The sequence below is a fragment of the Choloepus didactylus genome, chromosome 2 (genome assembly GCF_015220235.1).
Source record: "Choloepus didactylus isolate mChoDid1 chromosome 2, mChoDid1.pri, whole genome shotgun sequence".
Lineage (NCBI taxonomy): Eukaryota > Metazoa > Chordata > Mammalia > Pilosa > Megalonychidae > Choloepus > Choloepus didactylus.
In genome coordinates, this window is record NC_051308.1 from 88,955,145 (window position 1) to 88,975,648 (window position 20,504).

The 20,504-nt window shown below is 43.8% G+C and overlaps 1 protein-coding gene across 1 annotated transcript in view; it reads right to left on the minus strand.

Annotated features, from left to right (window-relative positions):
- TNN (tenascin N) overlaps nt 1–20,504 on the minus strand; it is a 118,316-nt gene that overhangs the window by 93,984 nt on the left and 3,828 nt on the right. The window contains exon 3 of the mRNA XM_037825295.1: nt 20,155–20,282. Coding sequence (XP_037681223.1) covers nt 20,155–20,282 — 128 coding nt within the window. The remainder of the gene's footprint in view (nt 1–20,154; nt 20,283–20,504) is intronic.

Here is a 20,504-nt window from a genome sequence, read left to right on the forward strand (position 1 = left end):
CTTTCATGCAAAGGAAAAGCTGCGGATACTGATGAGGACTTATTATGGAATTCCTGAGGTCACCCCTTTAAGGCCAACAGTGGTCTCTGCAGTTGAGTCTCGGGGTGGTTCCCTGAATGTCTGAGGGGTGGGGCTCTCACAGGGGCCCTCTGAGCTTGCCAGCCCTCTGCCCCCATCTCCTCCCACCTCCTCCCACCTCTGTTATCCCACAGCCATCCCCAGCTTGGCCTCACAAACTCTTCACTTTCCCACCCACTCTTGTCAAGCCCAGCTTTGGGAAATGTAAAATGGACAAAGCTCATTGTCAACACAATGCCATCCCCAGTGAAGCCTAAAGCTCAAGATAGACGTTTAAAAAAATTATGGAATAATTCAGCTATACAAAAAGTTATAGAAAAAACTATTGGAAACACCCTTGTATGCTGACCCACCTTAAGAAAAGAACATTATATACACTGTTAAAGCCCCTGCATGTCCCTCTCTGATCACAATCCCCTCCCTCCCAGATGGAAGTGCTTTCCTGAAATCAGGGTTATCATTCCAGGGCATGTCTTTGTACTTTTACTACATGTCTATTTGTAAGCTTAAACAATATATAGAATTGGTTTGCATGCTTTAAGCTTTATACCAATGGTATCACATTGCGTGTATTTTATTGTAACTTAATTTCTATCAACATCGTGTTTTTATCCGCGTTTGTACTGTTTTCTCTTGCTGTACAACAAACTACCACAAACGGAGTGGTTCAGAGCAACCCCCGCTTATGTCTCACGTTTCTGGGCTCGGCTCAGCTGGGTCCCCTGCTCTGGGTCTCACAGGGTCACAGCCAGGGTGTCAGGCTGGCTGCCGTCGGTCTCGGGGCCGCCTGGGGGAGGCTCCGCTTCCAGGCTCACTCCGGTGTTGGCAGAATTCATTCCCTTCGGGCTGTGTGGCTGAGGATCCACCGCTCCCCGCCGCGAGGCGCTCTCCAGAGGACGTCACGCCACAGCAGCTTGTTTCCCCGAGGCCAGCCAGTCTCTCCCTTCAGTCGGCTAAGACCGAGTGTTACAGAGCAGAGAAAAGTGACTTCCTATTCCTTTTGCCACATTCTCTCTATCAACATCAAGTTACAAGTTCGGCCCGCACCCGCTGGAAGGAAGCTACACAGAGGTGTGGACTCCGGCAGGTGGGACTTACCTAGGATCCTTTTGCCACAACGCAGATGCGTGTCACTCTGCCCCAATGATTTCGGTCCTGTGTGTATTGCATTGTATGATATAGCACAAATCAGATCCATTGGCTGTTGATGATCATGTCAGGGTGCTTCCGATTACTGGCTATTACTTAGTAATCTGCAGGTCTCTTCTGCACGTGGGAGACAGTCTCTAGCCCTAAAGCCCACACACCTTCAACTTGACTAAAATGGCTAAATTACTTTCCAGTGTTGTTGTACCTGTTTCCATTTTCCCCAGCAGTGTGTGACTGTTCCTATTTTTCCATATCCTCTCCCACTCTTGAAATTGGCAGAATGATTTTTATATTTTTGTATTTTTGCCAATCTGGTGGATGTCAAATGGTACCTCCTGGTTCTAATTTTTATTTCCCTAGTTTTTAAGAAGGTTGAGTATCTTTTAATAAGTCATTTTCATTTCTCTTTCTGGAAATTGTCCTAGTTTCTTTGTATTTTTCTTGCTGATTTATAGTTCTTAATGTATGCTTAATGTTTCTAATATTTTTTCCTTTTTATGCATGATCAACATCTTATTTTTATTTCTCTATTCATTTTCTTTCCCATATTTTGATATGCAGAAGTTTTTTAATTTTAATTTGGTCAAATTTATCAGTCTTTCCATTTATGATTTGTTCTTTTTGTGTCTCATTTAAGAAATACTTTCCTATCCTGAGGTCATGAAGATAGTCACATATTTTCCTATAAAGGTTTTAAAGTTTGTTTGAACACATTTAGGTTTTTAGCATATTTGGAATTTATTTAAAGTAGGTATCCAAACTTTTTTTTCTATATGATATCTTAGTTTGCCAGAGGTGCCACCACAAATACCATGAAATGGTTTGGCTTAAGCAACAAGCATTTACTGGCTCATGACTTCAGAGGCCAGAAGTCCAGAACAAGACATTGACAAAACCATGCTTTTTCCTGGGTCTGTAGCTAGTGTTCTGGTGCTGGCTTCTCTGCCTCACATCATATGGTGATATCCTTTCCTTTCTGACTTCTGTGACTTCTGGGTCCTCTTTCAAAGGCCTCCAGTAACCCACATTAAGACCACCCTCATTCTGTTGGTCACACCTTAACTGAAAATAACATCTTCAACAGGTCCTGTTTATAATAGGTTTGCACAGGGCAGGGCAAAGGTTAAGAGCATGTTTTTTCTGAGATACATAACTCAATCTACCACACAGGAATATCCAGCTGTTTTTACACCATTTATTGAATAAGCCATGTATTCCCTGCTAACTTGCTGTCATCTCTCTCATTTATCAAGTTTTTGTATGTGTGTGGATTTGCTTCTGGGTTCTTTACTCTGTTCTATTGATCTATTTGACTATTCCCATACCAATATACTCTGCCTCAATTATTATAGTTTTATAATGTCTTAATATTCATCTGATTCTTTTCTTTAAAATATTTTTATCTATTCTTTACCCTTTGCTCTTTTATTAGATTTAGATTGTCACATTCCATGAAAAACTTTGCTTGGATTTGACTGGAATAGCCCCCAATTTGTAGATGAATTTAGGAAACCCTTGTATAGTCACAAATTGAGTTTCCTGATCTACAAACATGGAATATCTCTCTATTTATATGGATCTTTTTTCCACAAAGTTTTATGATTTTTTACACAGGATCTTATCTATCTTTTGTTAGATTTACTCTAAGGTATTTTACATTTCTGTTTCTATTCTCTTATTAGTTCTAATATTTTCTCTAGATTTCTAAAAGTTTCTATGTAAATAATTAAGTCATCTATGAATAACAATGGCTTGATTTCCTTCTTTTCTATCCTTACATTTGTTTGGCAGAACTGAATAGAAGCACTGACAGCTGAAATCCAAGGGGAAGCTTCTGAAGTTACATGCTTTTCTGAAGGGGCTTTTGCCATCTAGCCTCCTGCAGAGAGGCTCAGTATGTGTCTGTGAAGATTGGTGGTTCCTTCACATGGAAACCAACTTGAAGCCATTCTACCCCTCCATCACCCTCTTTCTCTGGCCCCTTACATCCCTTCTCCCTCCATTACAACCAACCTGTTCTGAATGCCATGTCTTGAATTAATACAGCAGTTCATGCAGAGCTGCTGAGGGCCGGGCATCATCAGATGGTACATCACCTTTCAGGGAAAAGGTCGAAGTCAAGGAATGGCCCCTGCTATGGGGCCTCAGCATCCACATGTCCTCGGGTCACAAAAACAACAGAAAACACACACAACACACACCCCTCTAAAACCCCCTCTTTGTATTCTCAAATCCAAATGCCATCATATTGGCCCAACCATCACGGCTCACCCTCGGCTGCTAACGTGAGCATAAGTTCCCCTGGGTCCCCCTTACGCTGGTGTCCAGAGAACCGTGTCCAGTTTCACAAGGTGTCAAATTCAAACACCCACATGCTTGATTGTCCAAATGCTAATGCCCCACCCTAGACCCCAGTAAAGGCTGCAGCCCAGTTTCCCTTGGTTCTCTCCTTCCCCTCGTGGTTGCCGCGATCGGGCTGTGCTCCCAGTACCCTGTGCAGTGGACTGTGCACTTCTCCAGGAACTGCAAATAACCAATAAATCTAACTTGTCTCAAAACCTCTCCTCTCCTTGTCTCAGTACCCAACTTTACCACACCTGAATGGTTTATGTCTTTAACAACCTAAGACGCTCTTACAAATACCACTTTTTGGCACTTGCTCTCTAGGTATCCAGGTCAGACTCTCTCAGGTGGAACCAGGAGAAGTTACAGAGGACGGGGACTTTACATCTCCCCTTATTTTTATCAGACTCCCCAGGTTAACCCCCCAGTTCCACCACTTACAGCTCTTCAGCTTTGGGCAAGCTGCTTATTCTCTCCTGCCTCGGTTGCCTCACCTGTCAAATGGGGATCATTATAGTCCCTACCCACACATTGTGAGATTAAATGAAGCAGTGCCCAGCTTGAAGCAAACACTCCATAAACATTAGTTAACCACCTTTCTGCTGCCCTTCAGATACTTAGGGGTGTTTAAATTTCTTTTCTTTTTCTTTAAAAATCCCAAAATAAGTATTTAAATGTTACTCTATCCCGCTGTATGTTCCACCCTGCAGCCTGGCACAGAAAACCGCTCCAGTCCGTCTGTAAAAGCTCATCCAACCCTGCCTTTCAACAATCACATTACTCCTCGCCTTTGTCCCTGGTGTTTACGGTTGGATGCTGCTGGCTGCCATGCCGGCTTCCCACCATGGATGAGATGCTGAGCAAGAAGCAAGCGATCCTGAAAGGACCAAGCTGAACCTGACTGTTGTGAAGGAGGCTGGCATGCAGGGGAACCCAGACTGGGCCTGGCTCACAGCCCCTTCTGCTAGACACCCCACCAGTAAGCAGGAAACTCCGTGGGAACAGTCCCCAAAGGCCTGGTCACTGGGAGTGGAGGTGAGAGTGGAGACTGATTGGCCTCACTTCTTTCTAATAAAACCTATCAAACATTGAAACTGCCAGACTGCCATCTCCAGGAGGCAGAGAGCTGCCACTCCTGGTCACTATGTTATCCCCATACCTAGCACCTTGCCTGGCACATGGTAGACACTTAGCAAGTAGATACAAGTTTGCCAAAAATTTGCCCCTGCATCTGACTCCAGTAAGGCTTAATGCAGCTCTACACAAATAATAGACTGCTAAGAAATATTGGTGGATGATTCAAGTGATGATTGATTGTGCTGGAAAATCAGTGCTAGCAGCCACAGAGAGCTACGTCACTCACTGGTAGTCACCTGTCTTGTAACACTCTTCCATATATTTGTGCGAATGTACACATGCTCAATAAAGTGCTGTAAAGGAAAAAATTAAATCACTAAAAATATGGCTCTGGCCACTAAGTCAGACATTTTGTCTACAGTAATGTCACCGGTGTTATCATCAGCAGAAAATATGAATCAAGGAACTAAGCCAGGCCAGGCACTGTGCCAAGTTAGAGGGTACAAAAAGGTGTAGGGTGCAGCTCTTGCCCATGAAGGAATTCAGTGAGGCTTTGGTCAGAAAAATAGAAGCATTGGGAACTTCAAGTAAGTAGGAAGAGACAGAGAGGAGCAAAAGTCAGGTCTGAGGAGGTGCAGGACTTCAGGTAATCACCATTGATGATCCCAGCTGCCTGCAGCACCAAGGCAGGTAATTTTCAGAGCAACACTCTGCTTTGCATGGGCTTCCGCAGCCAGAGGAGCAATAAAAACACTCTGCTTCTCTTTCTCATTCCAAATCTCAAGTGCATGCTTCTCTCTGGTGGAATCTAATTGGGAGCGCTGCTAGCAAAGGACTCTGGGAAATGTATTCCTCAGACTTTCAACACTGGAGATACAGTGGAGCATAAAAGGCATACTAGGTTGCGTAGGATCCCCCCAAAACTCACATCCACCCATAACCTCAGAATGTGGCCATATTTGGAAATGGAGTCTTTGCAGATGTGATAAATTAAAGCCATACTGGATTAGAGTGAGCTTTAAATCCAGTGACTGGTGCCTTTATAAGAAGAGGAGAAGACACAGAGACACACGCACACAGAGGAGAAGGCATGTGAAGACTGAGGCAGAGATTGGAGTGTTGTGTCTACAAGCCTAGGAACACTAAGAATTGCAGACAGCCACCGGCAGCTAGGAGAGACTCATGGAACAGATTCTCCCGCAGAGCCTCCAGAAGGAACCAACCCTGCCAGCACCTTAATTTTGGACTTCTAGCATCCAAAACTGTGAGACAATACATTTCTGTTGTGTTAAGCCACCCGGTTTCTGGTACTTTGTTAGGCAGCTTTAGAAAACTGAGAAACGAGGGATGGAATGATGTTGTCAACAGGCAATTTAACACAAATGGCTTCCAAGTATAAATATAGAAAAACAACATTCCAAGGCAGCTAACCTTTGCTCAGGATGTGCAGAGTAGTACAATCTGTTTTAAAGGCAGGAGTCAACGTGAGACTTGGAGCATTTAAAGAAGGCTTTGAGATAGTTGAGAACTGAAGACAGGAGTTACGTAGGTATTGAAGAAGAGGAAGAGCACATGCAGGTGACTTCCCACATGTTTATTCACCCACTCTCTTGTGCATTTAGTCATCCATTCAGCAGTTATTTATCGCTGAGCATTGGGCAAGGTACTTGGACTCCTAGACAATAGGGAGCCACTAGGATTTTTAAGAAAGGAAATAACACAATGGAGATTTTTAGTGTAGAGCAATCATTTGGAAAATGCATATGTGTATGGACATGCACTTGCGGTAACAGTGCTTGTCTCTAGATGGTGAGATGATGAGTCACTGTGACTTTCTTTTTCATATCTTTTAGTAATTCTCAAATATTCTACAATGAGTGTGTTTCAGTTTGCTAAAGCTGTCAGAATGCAATATATCAGAGATGGGTTGGCTTTTAACAATGGGGATTTATTAAATTACAAGTTACAATTCTAAAGCCGTGAAAATGTCCAAATTAAGGCATCAACAAGAGGATACCTTCCCTGAAGAAGGGCTGCTGGCATTCGGGGCTCCTCTTTCAGATAGCAAGGCACACGGCTGGAGTCTGCTGGTCCTTTGCTTCCGGGTTCTGTTGCTCTCAGCTCCTGTTCTCTTAGCAGCTCTTGGGGGCTTTTCTTTCTCTCTAAACTCTCTCCAAATGTCTTTGCCATTTATCCTCTCATAAAGGACTCCAGTAAAGAATTAATACCCACCTTGAATGGGCGGGGTCACATCTCAATTGAAACAACCTTATCAAAAGGTCCCACCCACAATAGGTCTGTCCGTATAGGGATGGATTGAAAGAACATGACATTTTCTGGGGTGCCTAACAGCTCCAAACCAGCACAGAGTGTGAATTACTTTTTATTAGAAAACTAAGAAAAATGTTTTAAAAAAGAAGATAGATCAAACTGACAACTGTGTGGAGCAAGTTCATCACATGCACCAGATTTTTTTGTCATCTGATATTTCTTCAGAATAGGATACTCTTCTCTTCCCCTTCCTCTCCTTTGCCTGATTGCCTCCTACTCATTCTTCAGCTTTTGACTGAAACATTCCTTCACTTGAAATGCTTGTTTGACCCCTAAGGCTAGCTTTGTCCAGGTTTTACCCTCTCAGCCCTGGAGTTCTCCTACCATGTGTCACACCTACAGATGTGGGTTTGATGTCTGTCTTTCCTAGTAGAATATAAGCCCCGTGAAGGCAGGAATCACATCTGCCCTGTTCAGAGCTCTTTCCCAAGCATGGCATTTACTCCATAAATATTTTTTGAATGAATCAATTATGACTTTAAAGGAGGCAAAATCAGAGACAGATCAGTAAGGACAAGAGAGGACGAGCGCCTAAACTAAAGAAGGGCCGGGGTGATGGAAGGAAGAAAACAGCCCATGGAGATGTTATGGGCATAGAATCTGCAGAACCTAGTGACTACCTGAATTCTTTCAACACGAATTAGAGGGTTGGGAATATTTTAGAGAGAGAACTGATAAGACTTGCTGATGGATTCGATGTGGGGATGAGAGAAAGGGAGAAATCAAGGAAGCTTCAAGAGTTTTGTCCTGGGCATGCAAGTATAGGATAATAAAATTTCCTGAGACATGTGGAGAAGGCAAATGAAGGGGTGGGGAACCAAGAGTTTCAATTTTGGATGAGAAGTAAGGAGGAGGGAGAAATTCATGGCCAAGTCCCAGAGTGTCTTAAGTGGGAAATAGTTTGCTAGGGTTGCCACAGCAAAGTACTATGAACTGGATGGCTTGAAACACCAGAAATTTATTTCTCACAGTTCTGGGGGCTAGAAGTCTGAAACCAAGGTGTCAGCAGGGCCCTGCTCCCTCGGAAGCCTGTGGGATTCTGGCAGTGGCTTGTTGGCACTCTGTGACATTCTTTGGGTTGTGGCAGAACTCAACCTTTCTTCTGTTACATGATTGTCTTTTTCTCTCTGTCTGTCTGAATCCAAATTTCCTCTCCTTATAAGGACAGCAGTCATACTGAATTAAGGCTCACCCTCATCCAATTTGGCCTCATCCTACCAATAACATCTTTAAAGACTGTATTTCTAAATAGGATCACAGTCACGAGACTGGGGGTTGGGATTTAAACATATCTTTTGAGGGAACACAATTCAATCCATAACAGAAGGTGAATCAGGCTTGAGAAGAACTATGAATTCAGTTTTCGACATGTTAACTTTGAGGTTCCACCGAGACATTCAGGATATCCAATGGGATTATAAGGGTCTGGAATTCAGGGCAATTTGGGGAAGGAGATAGAGGTGAGCACAATGTGGTGGTCGTTGAAGTCATCAGGGTGAATGAGAATATGCAAAAAATGACACGGGAAGAAAAAGAGCAGCAGCAATCCCTTGGGAAATTGATATTTTGAAGAGATGCCCAAGAAGAAGATTGAGAAGGAACTGTCAGAGAGATAAGAATATCAGATTATATGCAAAAAGGAGCACCATTCTGGTAAAAGTGAGAGTTCAAAAAAGGGAGGAGTGCACTGGAATGGTACATAGGAGCTAGATTTGGAAGTCCTTGAATGCCAAGTAAAGAAGGTGCTCTTTATCTAGCACCTTCATGATCAGTGGTGATGATAAATGTAGACACACTGGCCCTTCCAGGCTGAGTCTCCCGTGGAGACTGAGAAACAGTGTGGGTCAGGGGTCTAGAATCTTGATCCACACAGTCAAGATTTTGAAGTAAGGAGTAGAGAGAGGCCTTTTCAGAATATATTTCTCATCAAAAAATATTTCATCTAAATCAAGTCACCACTGACCTGGGCAAGCCGGAGAGTAAACCCAGAATTTCAAAGATTGACATTATTTTTGCTTAGTTCTTATAGTCAGCCCTTCAGTAATGACAAAGGACAAAAAACATCCTCCAGGAATCCTGCTGGTCTATCCACCTCCCAAACCAACCACAGCTTATCCAGTAGCCTCTATGATGAGCCTCTGTCGCAGAGCTTTGGTGTCACTTGAACCATGTGCTTTTAGTTTATGTTCCAGAAGGAGCCATCAGACAAGTGCAGAAAAATGCCAGTCCACCTTTCCATTCCAGTGTTCCACAGGAAGAAGAAAATAGCTTGAGGCAAGAGGAAGACAGCCATCATGACTCTTAAACTTTGGCAGCCTTGCCTTCTACCATACCACTGTGGTTTGGGGAGAGGTTTAAAGCTAAGCTTCAAAAACAATTGCAAATGAAGGATCTGTCAAAACATAACCCTAGAGGGAGACAGAGATGAGGTGAACATTTGCAGAAGGTGTTGGGGTACATGGTGAGTATGGGGACCTGACTTCGGAGGAAGGTGCCTTAGCAGATGTGTTGGTTGGTAGCATGTGTTAGGGAGTGTGTGTGTTGCAGGAGGATGTGTCTCTCAGTGTGGATTGGAAAGATGAACAGCAATTCAGACTGATGGAAAGACGACCCGAGATGGTTGGTAACTGACATGTGTTTATGAAAGTCTGCGTGAGACTGCAGTTGGCATAAACACTTTGCAGACACACATTGTGCAGTTTCTTTCAGAAAGCCCTAAGGCTCCAGCCACTGATAGAAGCCAGAAGCTCCAGAGACTCAACGGGGGCATGAGCTGGACAAGTCTGCTGCCCTCCGGGGAATGGGCTGGCCCTGAAAACTCTGTGCTCCAGAGCCTGGCCAGAGGGGGACGGGGAAGAATGAGCTTGGCAAACACAGCTGAATATGGAGTTCTTTGAAGCTTTGGCCACTGCCTCCACCCCCCACCTACTCCTCACACTCCCTGCCCCCCGTTTCATTTCATTCTGGGCTCCTCTTCTCAGTAGAAGGTTAGTGAACAAGGTAGAGAAGTCTTGTGAAGAGTGGCCACCTGCAGGTGATGCAAATGCCAGAGCCTGACTAGCTGACTCCTGAAGGACAAAGAGGTCGATCCCTGTTTCCCCAGGATACACCTTTTGGAGAAGACAGGCTTCCTCCTTCTCTCAGCTCACTCCTTGTGGAGTGGAACCAAGGAAGCAAAACCATCCTAGGAAAGGTTATAGGTAAAAGGGGGCCAGGTAGGGCATCAAGGATGACAATTAGGTCTAAAAGTGAGGTCTAAGGCTAAGAGGTTGATACCAAAGCCTGTGGAGAAAGAAGAAGACGACACCAAAACAACAACCTCTACTGGCTCTATCCACACCTGTCCTGTCTGCCAAACATGTGCCAAACACCAGCCACTCTGCTGGGTGCCCCCAAAGCAAAAAAGTTGTGATTCTTGAGCTCATGGAACTCATGGTTTTCAGTACAAGCAGTCTGCCTGGGATTCCCTGGGAAAGCCTCTTGAGGAAGACCTATAGGTTTTTTGAGGACAGAAACAACAGTATGTGTGTGTGCAGATACATAATAAATATTCTCCACAGTCCCTGCATAGCATTTGGCATATAGCAGGTATATAATAAAGGTTATTGAGTGGATACATGAATGAATTGCCTTTCTACTTGTATCCCTCCAACCATTCCTCTGCTTCCTTTCTAGACTAATTCCACTAATTTTCCTTTGCCGGCAATGCTCAGAGTCTCATTTTGGGGGAAGGTCCAGTGAACTGGATGTCACTCAGACATAGATGGCATGAGGCAATATTGGAGGAAGGATACCTATGACCTACAGAGTTAGAAGGGGAAACCATCATCATCATTATCATCAAACAATGTTTATTAAACATTCACTGTGTGTCTGTCAGGTGCTGTATTAAGTCAATTAAGGATTAAATGAGCTGAATTATTGAATCCTCCCAATAACCCAGTGATGGAGGGGCCCTTAGAGAGGAGACTGTGTACACAGAGTGGTCAAGTACATGGCTCAGAGGCCCAGAGCAAGTAAATGGTTGGAGCCAAGGCAGTCTGGCTCCAAGGCCTGCATTCTTTTCTTTCCAACTTTAATTTTTTATTTTATTGTGGTTATATATATATATCATAAATTTTGTCATTGCAACCATTTTTAAGTGTACAATTCAGTGGTGTTAATTTCATTCACAATGTTGTGCTACCATCAACACTGTCCATCACCAAAACTTTTTCATCATCCTGAACAGAAACTCTGCACCCATTAGGCAATAACTTTCTATCTGCACTTTCCCCAGGCCCCCGGCAACCTCTAATCTACTCTCTGTCTCCATGAATTTGCTTATTCTAGGTATTTCATATAAGTGGAACTATATATTATTTGTCCTTTTGTGTCTGGCTAAGTTCACTTAGCACAATGTTTTCAAAGTTCATCCATGTTACAGCATATATAGGAATTTTATTCCTTTCCATGGCCAAACAATATTCATTGTACAGATATACTACATTTTGTTCACTGGTTCATCTGTTGACAGATACTTGGGTTTTTCCCACATTTGGCAAAGCTTGCTTTCTTAAGTGCAACTTATGCTGCGTCTCACCCTTGGGACTAAAAACTAAGGGCAAAAGTATTTTGAACTTGAACTTGAACTTACATCCTAGTAATGGGCCAGAGATCACTATTTTAAAAAAAGGAAAAAAAAAAAAAAAAGCTTTGTTGCTGACAGGGTGGCGCAGGAATGAGACACAGACACAAAGTTAAGAATTAAGGGAGCAGGGGGCCCACTGCATCTCGTGCTAAGTGGACAATAATGCACCTTTGCTCCAGTTATTTATTTCAGAAGATCAGGGAGTATATGCTAAATGTCCTCAGGCTCGGGAGAGCCCACCAGATACCTATGTTTACAACCTGTTGCATATCAGAAGGAACAATCTAGGTTTAGAACAATGGTAAACGTTGTCCTCATAGTCACAAGACACATATCTTTACTGGGCGGGCCTGCACAGTGTTCCATGCAGGCCTGAGGCTTAGCGTTCTAAGCCACCACCCTAGATATGCCTCAGGCAACATGGAAGACTCAGTTTCCCACAAAGCTTTTTAAGCTACATAAAGTCACTGGTTCATATTTCCCTAAACCCTCTGTTTCTCTGTGGGGAGCAGCAGGCCCCAAATTAAAACAGCTTTATAGATAATCATTTTTGCCCAGGCTTTTATTCCAGAGGTTATAAACACAAGCTGTGAAAAATAAGATAATGTTATAATTATAAAACCCATTATTTTCTCCATCAGATAGTGAGGATGCACCAAGGTCCTACGTATTGTGGCAACAGGAGGTCAGGAGGGCCTGACCAGGGATTAGAAAAAAATTATAATGGGAGGACTGGCTTTCCCAGCTCAGGTAAATGTCCATGCTGTGTTCTTACCACCTGAAAAATGGAGCTAGGGATTCTTCCACTTCATTGGAACACTGAAAGATGAGCAAACCATGTCTGCATAGTGCCTGGGTCTTCTCAGAGGAAATGACGATTGCCAAGATTTGTTAATCCAAATAATTACAATTAATAATGACTAGTTAGTACTAATCTGCTTTGAATCTTTCCCAGTATTAAAACCAACATTAATTAGATCACAACCTATTACTGTAGAGGGCTGAAGGATAACCAAATGAAGCAAAAGAGAGAAAGTAAACCCTGTAAAAGGCCCCCGTGGTTAACTCTGGACATCACAAATAGACAAATGTATTCAATAGTGAAATATCCACGTGTGAGCTTGTTTGCTCACCTTCATTACATCAGCTTTTCCTACGGGGTCGCCAATCCCCTTCATTACTGCAAACACTCCCTCTCTTCTAGAAGTGGTTACCTAAAGCATGAGGCTGAAGTTCTGTACAGAATCCCAGATCAAACAGAGCAGAAGACACTCAAAGCCCAAGGACAGACTTCAAACATGTGAGACAGCAAGTCTAACCTTGGCTTTGCTAATCACCATAATATGATCTGTCAGGTCTTGCTGTACTGACTATAACCTGAACTCTAATTTACTCATTCATTCCACAAATATTTACTAAGTGCACACTGTGTGCCGGGCACTGCTCCATGAGCTGGGAATTTGAACAAAATAGACTAATTGTCGTCGTCATCATCACCATCCCTTCCCTCACGAAGCTTATATTTCTAGATGGAAAGACAGACTAGCATTCCCTGTAATAAAAAGGGAGTCAATATCCATAAGGATCGCCCTGTATTTCTATGAGGGAAGTAAGTGAACTCATGATATTTTATATTCTTCATATATCTTTTAGGGAACACACAGCAGATTTCCTAGTGCTCTACAGGACACCGATGACACTGAGAGACATGGTCTTACAGCTTGCAGTCTATGGAGATAGAGCAATTTAGGTAGCTCCCATTGTCCTTTCTCTCCTCTCTTCCTTCTGTAACAGAAAAGCTAAGGACGCTAATTCACAATGAATTACATCCAGGAAGGAGAAAACAAAACCCCAAATGGAATCCCTAAAACAGATGTCCAGCAAATAGAGCTCAATCCTCCAACCTAATTACTTGATCAAAAAGGGTTTGCTGAATGTCGAATGTCTCCCGGGGGCCAAGGCCCAAGCCGTGCTCTGTGAGATATCCAAGAAAGTGGATGACATGAGTCCTACTTACCCTTGGAGAAATGAGACATGAAACAACAAATAACACAAGGAGGGAATATTAGCTATGTATGATAACACAGAACAAAGGATGAAAAATATCTAGAAATTCAATTTCCCTTTTTAAAAGAAATCAAGACAAAATCTAAATTCACATGGCTTGACTGATCACCAATAAACCTGGCAGAAAATGAAGCATATTCAGGAACATCTCTCTTATCTTAACCTAAGTTAGTCTGGAGGTGGGGTAGGGTTGGGAACTAAGGATCTCTTTGTTTTGTTTTGTTTTGTTTTTTAAGAACCCTGGGGGAAAGCTGCAGAGACTGTGTTTGACAGGCATGTAATGGAAAGGGAGAGCGAGCTCCCCTTGCTCCTTCCCAGGACCCAGCCTCGACTGGACATGAAGATGTGGATTGCATTTCAGGGACGCTGTGGGATCGCCTGGCTGTGTCTCTTCTCCAGCAGAGGAGACCTCTGCCTTGTGCTCTTGCAGCATCAAGCCTTGCCTGTGGCTTTGCAGGGTTTTCTACCTCTTAAACCCTGTTAATTTATGGCATTTAAGCTAAATTGTTAACATTTTGCCTTTTCGTCCGGGGGGGGGAGGGGGGGGGGTTGGTATTAGAAAAACCAGGAAGAGAAAGAAGGAAGAGAAAGAAGAAAGAAAAAGAAGTGATTAAAGAAAGGAAAAGCTGCCTTCCTGTCAACTGTTTATTCCCCCAAATAAAATCGCTTAAGGACACCGCCCAGGAACACGGGTGTGACCCCGTCCCTGAAACCACACGAGGGTGGACTTCCCGCTGGTGAGAGGAGGGGGCGGCACCACCCACCTCGAGAGGCAGGAGAGAGCAAGAGAACCCACTTGACCATCAGGAGGACAGCGGCCTTGGGCCCGGAGGCAGCAGGGAGAGAGGACTGGAATCCTTGAAGGACAGGCAGCCCTGGGGGCCTCGTCTCTCCAGGTAGCAAACAAAAGCTCTCCTTGTGCCCCCGGAGGACTGCAGGGTGACTGCATCTGCTTGGCTTTCAGCCTGCCGGGGGGCACTGTAAACATCTCCTTATCATCGTCTTCCAAGGCTTGCTGGGTGCCGGCTCTGTGAGGGGCATATAGGGATCCAAAGAGGCCAAGCCTCATCTCTGCCCTCATGGAGTTTACTTTCACAGGTGAGCGTGGAGGCATAGGATTTATGGCTGCTTTAGAGAAGGCTCATGAGAGACCTCTGCTCCCGCTATTGTGCTCTTGAAACTACTCTTGTTCCTCCCTGCTCTGGAAGAGACAGAAAGTCTAGGTTGCTCCCATTGTTGCTGCAAGAGTGGACTTTGCCATGGCTGGAAAGGGAGAGATGGGAGGGCACTTTTGCGGGATACTGATTACGTGCTTCAACCTGGCGGGCCTGGGCCGGGGGACCGGATCCACCCCTGGGGAGGGTAGTGGGTACGGGTGACAGCGCCCTCCACAGCCCCCCGGGCCTGAGAAGGTGAGGCCGGAGGCAGGCCCCAATTCCTCACCCAAAACCAACCGTTGGAGGAAGCTTGCCGGGTAAGACCGCCTCCTTCGTCTAACCACTCAACCCCTCCGTTACAATGCAACGTCCCCTACTGCCAATGCACATGCACCAATCATTGTGCAACACCCAACAACCAACCTCTGCGCCCTCTCAGAACCAATCCAAGCCTTTAACCTCTACAGCTACCCCGCCCTCTAGACCGCCCGTTATAAGCTTGTACTCTCCCCTAATAAACTCTCTTGGTTTCTTCACCCTAAAAAGAAACGTGTCCCGCCTGTTCCTTTCTCGCCGCCCTCCATACTTTGCACGCCTCCGCCTCGCCCTCGCCTCCGGGGAAAGAGCCCCCGCCGCCGGTACCCTCCGAGCAATCCTGAGAGCCTAGGATTTAGCAACCGGCCGCCACCCCCCCCAGACGAATCAATTGCGACCGCACACTTTCTTCTAAAAAACTAGGCCTGCATGTTGTAAGTGTGAAAATACCAGTCCCTCCCTCCCTAACTTTGAGTTCCCCCTATGAGAAATTCTAATAAATATGTGTTTACCTCGATCTATCTCTAGAAACTTAGAATGGCCAAGTCTTGTGCACTCAAATTATGAGTCACTCCTATGGTAATAATTAAGAAAAGAAGAACTGGGAGTTGAGAATAGAAGAAGGAGGTAAAGTATATGGCATAAGAAGTAGAGGCATTTGCACTGAAATCTTGATAAAGGTAAAGTAGAAGAGGGAAAGCACATCTGAGAGGAAGGAGGCTGCCAAAATAGAAAAGAGGAGTAGAGAGTATCTGCTTCGGCCAAGGTTGTGATTGTGACGATAAACCCTGGTTGCAGGGGAGAAGGGTTCGGAATTACCTGCTCAGCTGGGCCTCGTTGGTTAAATAAGAGCACCCTAACCCATTTCCATCTCAAGCACCAACTTATCCCTCATCTCTGAATCATGGCAGAATTATAAAAGTAAAGCAGCCCCGAGCCAGAAAGCGCAGCCTGCAAACACACGCCCTGGGTGTGAGGCCCACTGGCCCCCAGCCCGGGACAACTGCATGCAGGGGCCCTGACAGAACCAGGGAGGTGGGAAAGCAACAATTCCAAGTCCTGAAGTCAGGAAGTCTTTGAGTATGAGAATGGAAAATGAGACACAGGAAAGAAAAACCTCTTTGTATGCATATTATCTACAACAAATCAAAACAAATATGCAGACCTCTCATTGAAACTGCAGGGAGAAAATTTAACACTTTTTTTTTGTTTGTTTAGTGAGTCAGGGGTGGTAAGAGGAAATTGAGTACCCTATCTGCTACTGCTAATTTACAATGTGCAAAATGTCAAATGCATTGCTTTTATTTAGACATCAGTCTTTATGATCAAAGTAAAGATAAAAAGGCTTTTCATACATTTACCCTGACTCCAAACTCTATTTTTCCACTAGATATGAAGTTCTGCAAATGCAAATTTTCCTATCTCCTTATCAAAGTCCCAGCAGTGGTTCAGCCTGGTGAAAACAGTATTTTCAGAGCCCTCTACTTGGACAGACTAGCTGAAAACCTTTTCAAGGGACTGTGTTGACATGCGACATATTCTCTATCTTCAACCCCAGTAAATTTGTTGCATCTCCCTCCACCCACCCATCTTGTTGCCTGCTCCTCACCTGTCAGGATAGGCAGAAACCACCATGTGCCTGGTGCTTAATGAAACATTTGATGGACTAAACCGAACTGAAAGAAAAGGCTGGCCAAGGAAGGGCTTGGAGAGGAAGAACCACCTAAGGGTAACCTTGAAGGATGAAGGATCCAATGTGGCCAGAGATGTGCAGGGGGAGTGATGGGAAATGGTGCTGCAGAGGGCTACTGCCATCATGAGAACCGTGTTAAGAGGTTTGGACTTTATTTGTAGGAGATGGGGAGCTACCAAAAGTAGCTGTTGTGTAATGTAGAGTAGTAATATTATAGAACGTGAGATAGAAGGTACTGTAATGGCAGCAGAAAAGGGTGGATTTTTTGTGTGTGTGGAAGAGGTGATGGCTTAGGTAAAGAAAGAGGAGACATAAAGAGCCGTCAGGAATCCAGTAAGGTACTAGCACAGGCCAGAGACGAAGAGGGCCCAGAGCAATGGAGCAGGAGCAGGAACAGAGAAAATTAAAGAGACAATTGGAATGGAATCAACACAATTTGGGTGATCAGTTAGATGGGATATTTTTGTCTTAGGCTGAGGTCCCCCCACCACCTAAGCAGAAACCAAGACAGCAGTTTGTGTGCAGGTCGTTTGTTTGGAAAGTGATCTCAAGGAGCAGGGGCAGTGGAACAAGAAAGGAGGAAAAAAGCAATACAAGATTGTTACCCACAGCCACAGGTGACTGGTGCTGTGTCTTGCTGAGGAGCCCTATAAAATGTGCTATTCATAGCTTCTGCCCCCTGGCTCAGGGTGTCCCCACGGGCGCTAGCTCCCTGTGCTTGGGTGGCAGCCTCCTGGAGCCTCAGGTGTCCATGCCCACAGTGACACTGGGCCCTGCAAATCACGTAGCCTGTCCTTCCTGTGACTGCTACAAGGGAGGTGAACCCAGACTGAAACACAAGTCCTACCCGTTGGTAAGCAGTGTTGAGAATGGCTGGGCACTGCAGCGCAGATGCAGTACTGCTGCCACCTTGTGTTCAACACGGTTCATAGCACTTAGCTCCCGGCACAGACGCACAGGCCCCCGCTGCTGCTTCCAGGAGTGCTAAGACCACCCCCACTCCACCGCCAAGCTGGTAACCCAACAGTGTTGCCCTTCAGCTGGTAGTGTTTTATCGAGGCAGATGTGGAACGGGAACAGAGATTCACCCACTATCCATACACACTATTTCAGAGCCAGAGTTTAAAATGCTTGTGACTGTGTGTTTGTGCATGTCTCTCTCCCTCCCTTCATTCCCACCTTCCACTTTTTTGCAGTTCCTTTCACTGCTGTTCCCACATAGGGACCACTCAGGGCCTGAGGTGCCTGGTTCTTTTGTGTCAAACCACATCCAGCTCTCCTGTGGAAGTACTGGGAGTCATGGCCCCTTGGGGAGAACAAAGTCACAGTGAAGCACCGGAGGGAGCGTGGGGAGGGAAGGGCCGGGAGGCGGACAGACAGATTTTTAACTCAACTTCAACATTTTTGTAATTCTAAAAGTAATACATGTTAGTTTCAGGGAAATTGGAAAAATCTAAAGGACACAAAAATAACCAGTAATCTGGTCACTTACCTACAATTCAGCATTTGAGTATATTTCCCTCTAATCATTTTTCTTTCTCTCTCTCTCTCTCTCTTTCTTTCTAATATAAATTATATATATAAATATATAATTTTGTTTATTTTTTATTTTTTTTTTGCTAAAGCTGCTGGAATGCAATATACCAGAAATGGGTTGGCTTTTACAATGGGGATATCTTAGCTTACAAGTTTACAGTTCTAAGGCTGTGAAAATGTCCAAGTCAAGGCATCAACAGGATGATACTTGGACTCTGAAGACAGGCTGCCAGCATCCTCTGTCACATGGGAAAGCACATGGCCAGCATCTGCTGGTCCTTCTCTCCTGGGTTTCATTGCTTTCAGCTTCTGGTTTCAGTGGCTTCCTTGTCTCTGAGGTCCTCTCTTAGCTTCTCCAGGGTTTTCTCCATGAGCTTCTTTTAATTTCATCTCTTTTAAAGGACTCCAGTAAAAGGATTAAGACCCAGCTTGAATGGGTGGGTCACATTTCAATTGAAATAACCTAATCAAAATATCCCACCTATAATAGATCTGTACCCACAGTTATGGATTAAAAAAAACATGATCTTTTCTGGTGTACATAACATCTTCATACTACCAATAGCTCTATCTACAACTCTGTGTGTGTATGTGTGTGTGTGTATGATTTTTTTAGAATTATAACATATTTCTTCATCCAGCTTTCCCCCTACTTTCGTAGTTTTAAATTATAGCTTTTTTATTATTATTATTACAGATAATCCCATGGTTGATAAGTGTTCCTATATATAAATTTTACAATTTCTCTACTGAGAATAGATTCCACAATGGAATGACTGGGTCAATAGATATAAACTTTGTAAAGAATCTTGTCAAATTGATTTGCAAACAAGTTATGCCAATTTATATTTCTACCAGTAGGATATGAAATTACTCCTTTCCCCACACTCATGACAACACTGAATTTTTTTAAATCTTTGCAAATTTGTTAGCTTGAATTGATCTCACTGTTTTAATTTGCATTCTCTTGGAAACTAGTGAGGTTGAATACATTTAATGTTATTAGGCATTCTGGGAATTGACTCCTGGGATTTAAGTGTTTTTAAAAAATTATTCATCTATAGTTTCTTCTGTCTTTATTAAGGCTTCATGAGCATTTAATTCTTTAATATATCTAAAATTTATTTTTTAATGGTATTGGTTAAAATGTAATTAATTTTTTTCCAAATCTTTAACCATTTATTCTGGTACCACTTGTCCAATGATTTTTAATGCTTCCTTGTGTATATAACCGAGTTCTAATTATACTGGCATTTCTTTCTGGCTTATCTACTCTAGTTCATTTAGTTGTCTATTGTTTTGGCACCAGTACCACACTAGTTTAATCATTATGGCTTTATAATATATGGTACTTCAATATCTGGTAGGGTAGGACCCTATTCATTATATTTCTTTTTCAAAAATTTCATAGCTTTCTACCACCCTCCTATTCCACTTATTTTTTCAAATGTACTTTAGAATTAGTTTAAGAAAAATCCCATTGGGTTACTGATTGAAATTGCACAAAATCTATACATTAATTAAGGAAGAATTAATACATTTTATAATGACCATCTAGGACTGTGGCTTTGTTATCTCTCATCTCCTCCCCCGTTTAACTGCATGCATACATTCATGCATACATGCATGCAAACAGCTAACTGAGTATCTGAAATGTGCCAGGTGCTGCATGAGGTGCTGAGGACACAAAGGCAAGTAAGTCCCACAAGGCACTCACAGTCTAGAGTGAGATGAGTGCAGAGGCTGTCACAGCACAGAGGAGACAGAAAGCCACTCACCTGCAGACTCTGGACAAAGCCTTATTCAGCTGGAGGAAGTGAAACCCAGGCAGTGGAAGTAGCACGTGTGGAGGCACGGAAGCGGAAACTGGCAGAGCACCTCGAGGGAAACACGCAGTTCCAAACAACTGAAACCAAAGGGCAGGGTAGGCAGAGATGGGACTGGAAAGATGAGCACAGTGCAGGCCACGAGGGGCCCTGTCACTGAGATATCGGATGTGTTGTTTTCTACCCTGTCAGCAGTGGAGGGTCAAAGGACTTGAGTAGAAAATTGATGATTTTTCTCTTTCAATTTTTTTTTTTTTTCACTGTTGTGTAGGAGAGGATGTTGGAAGAGAGAGAACTTATAG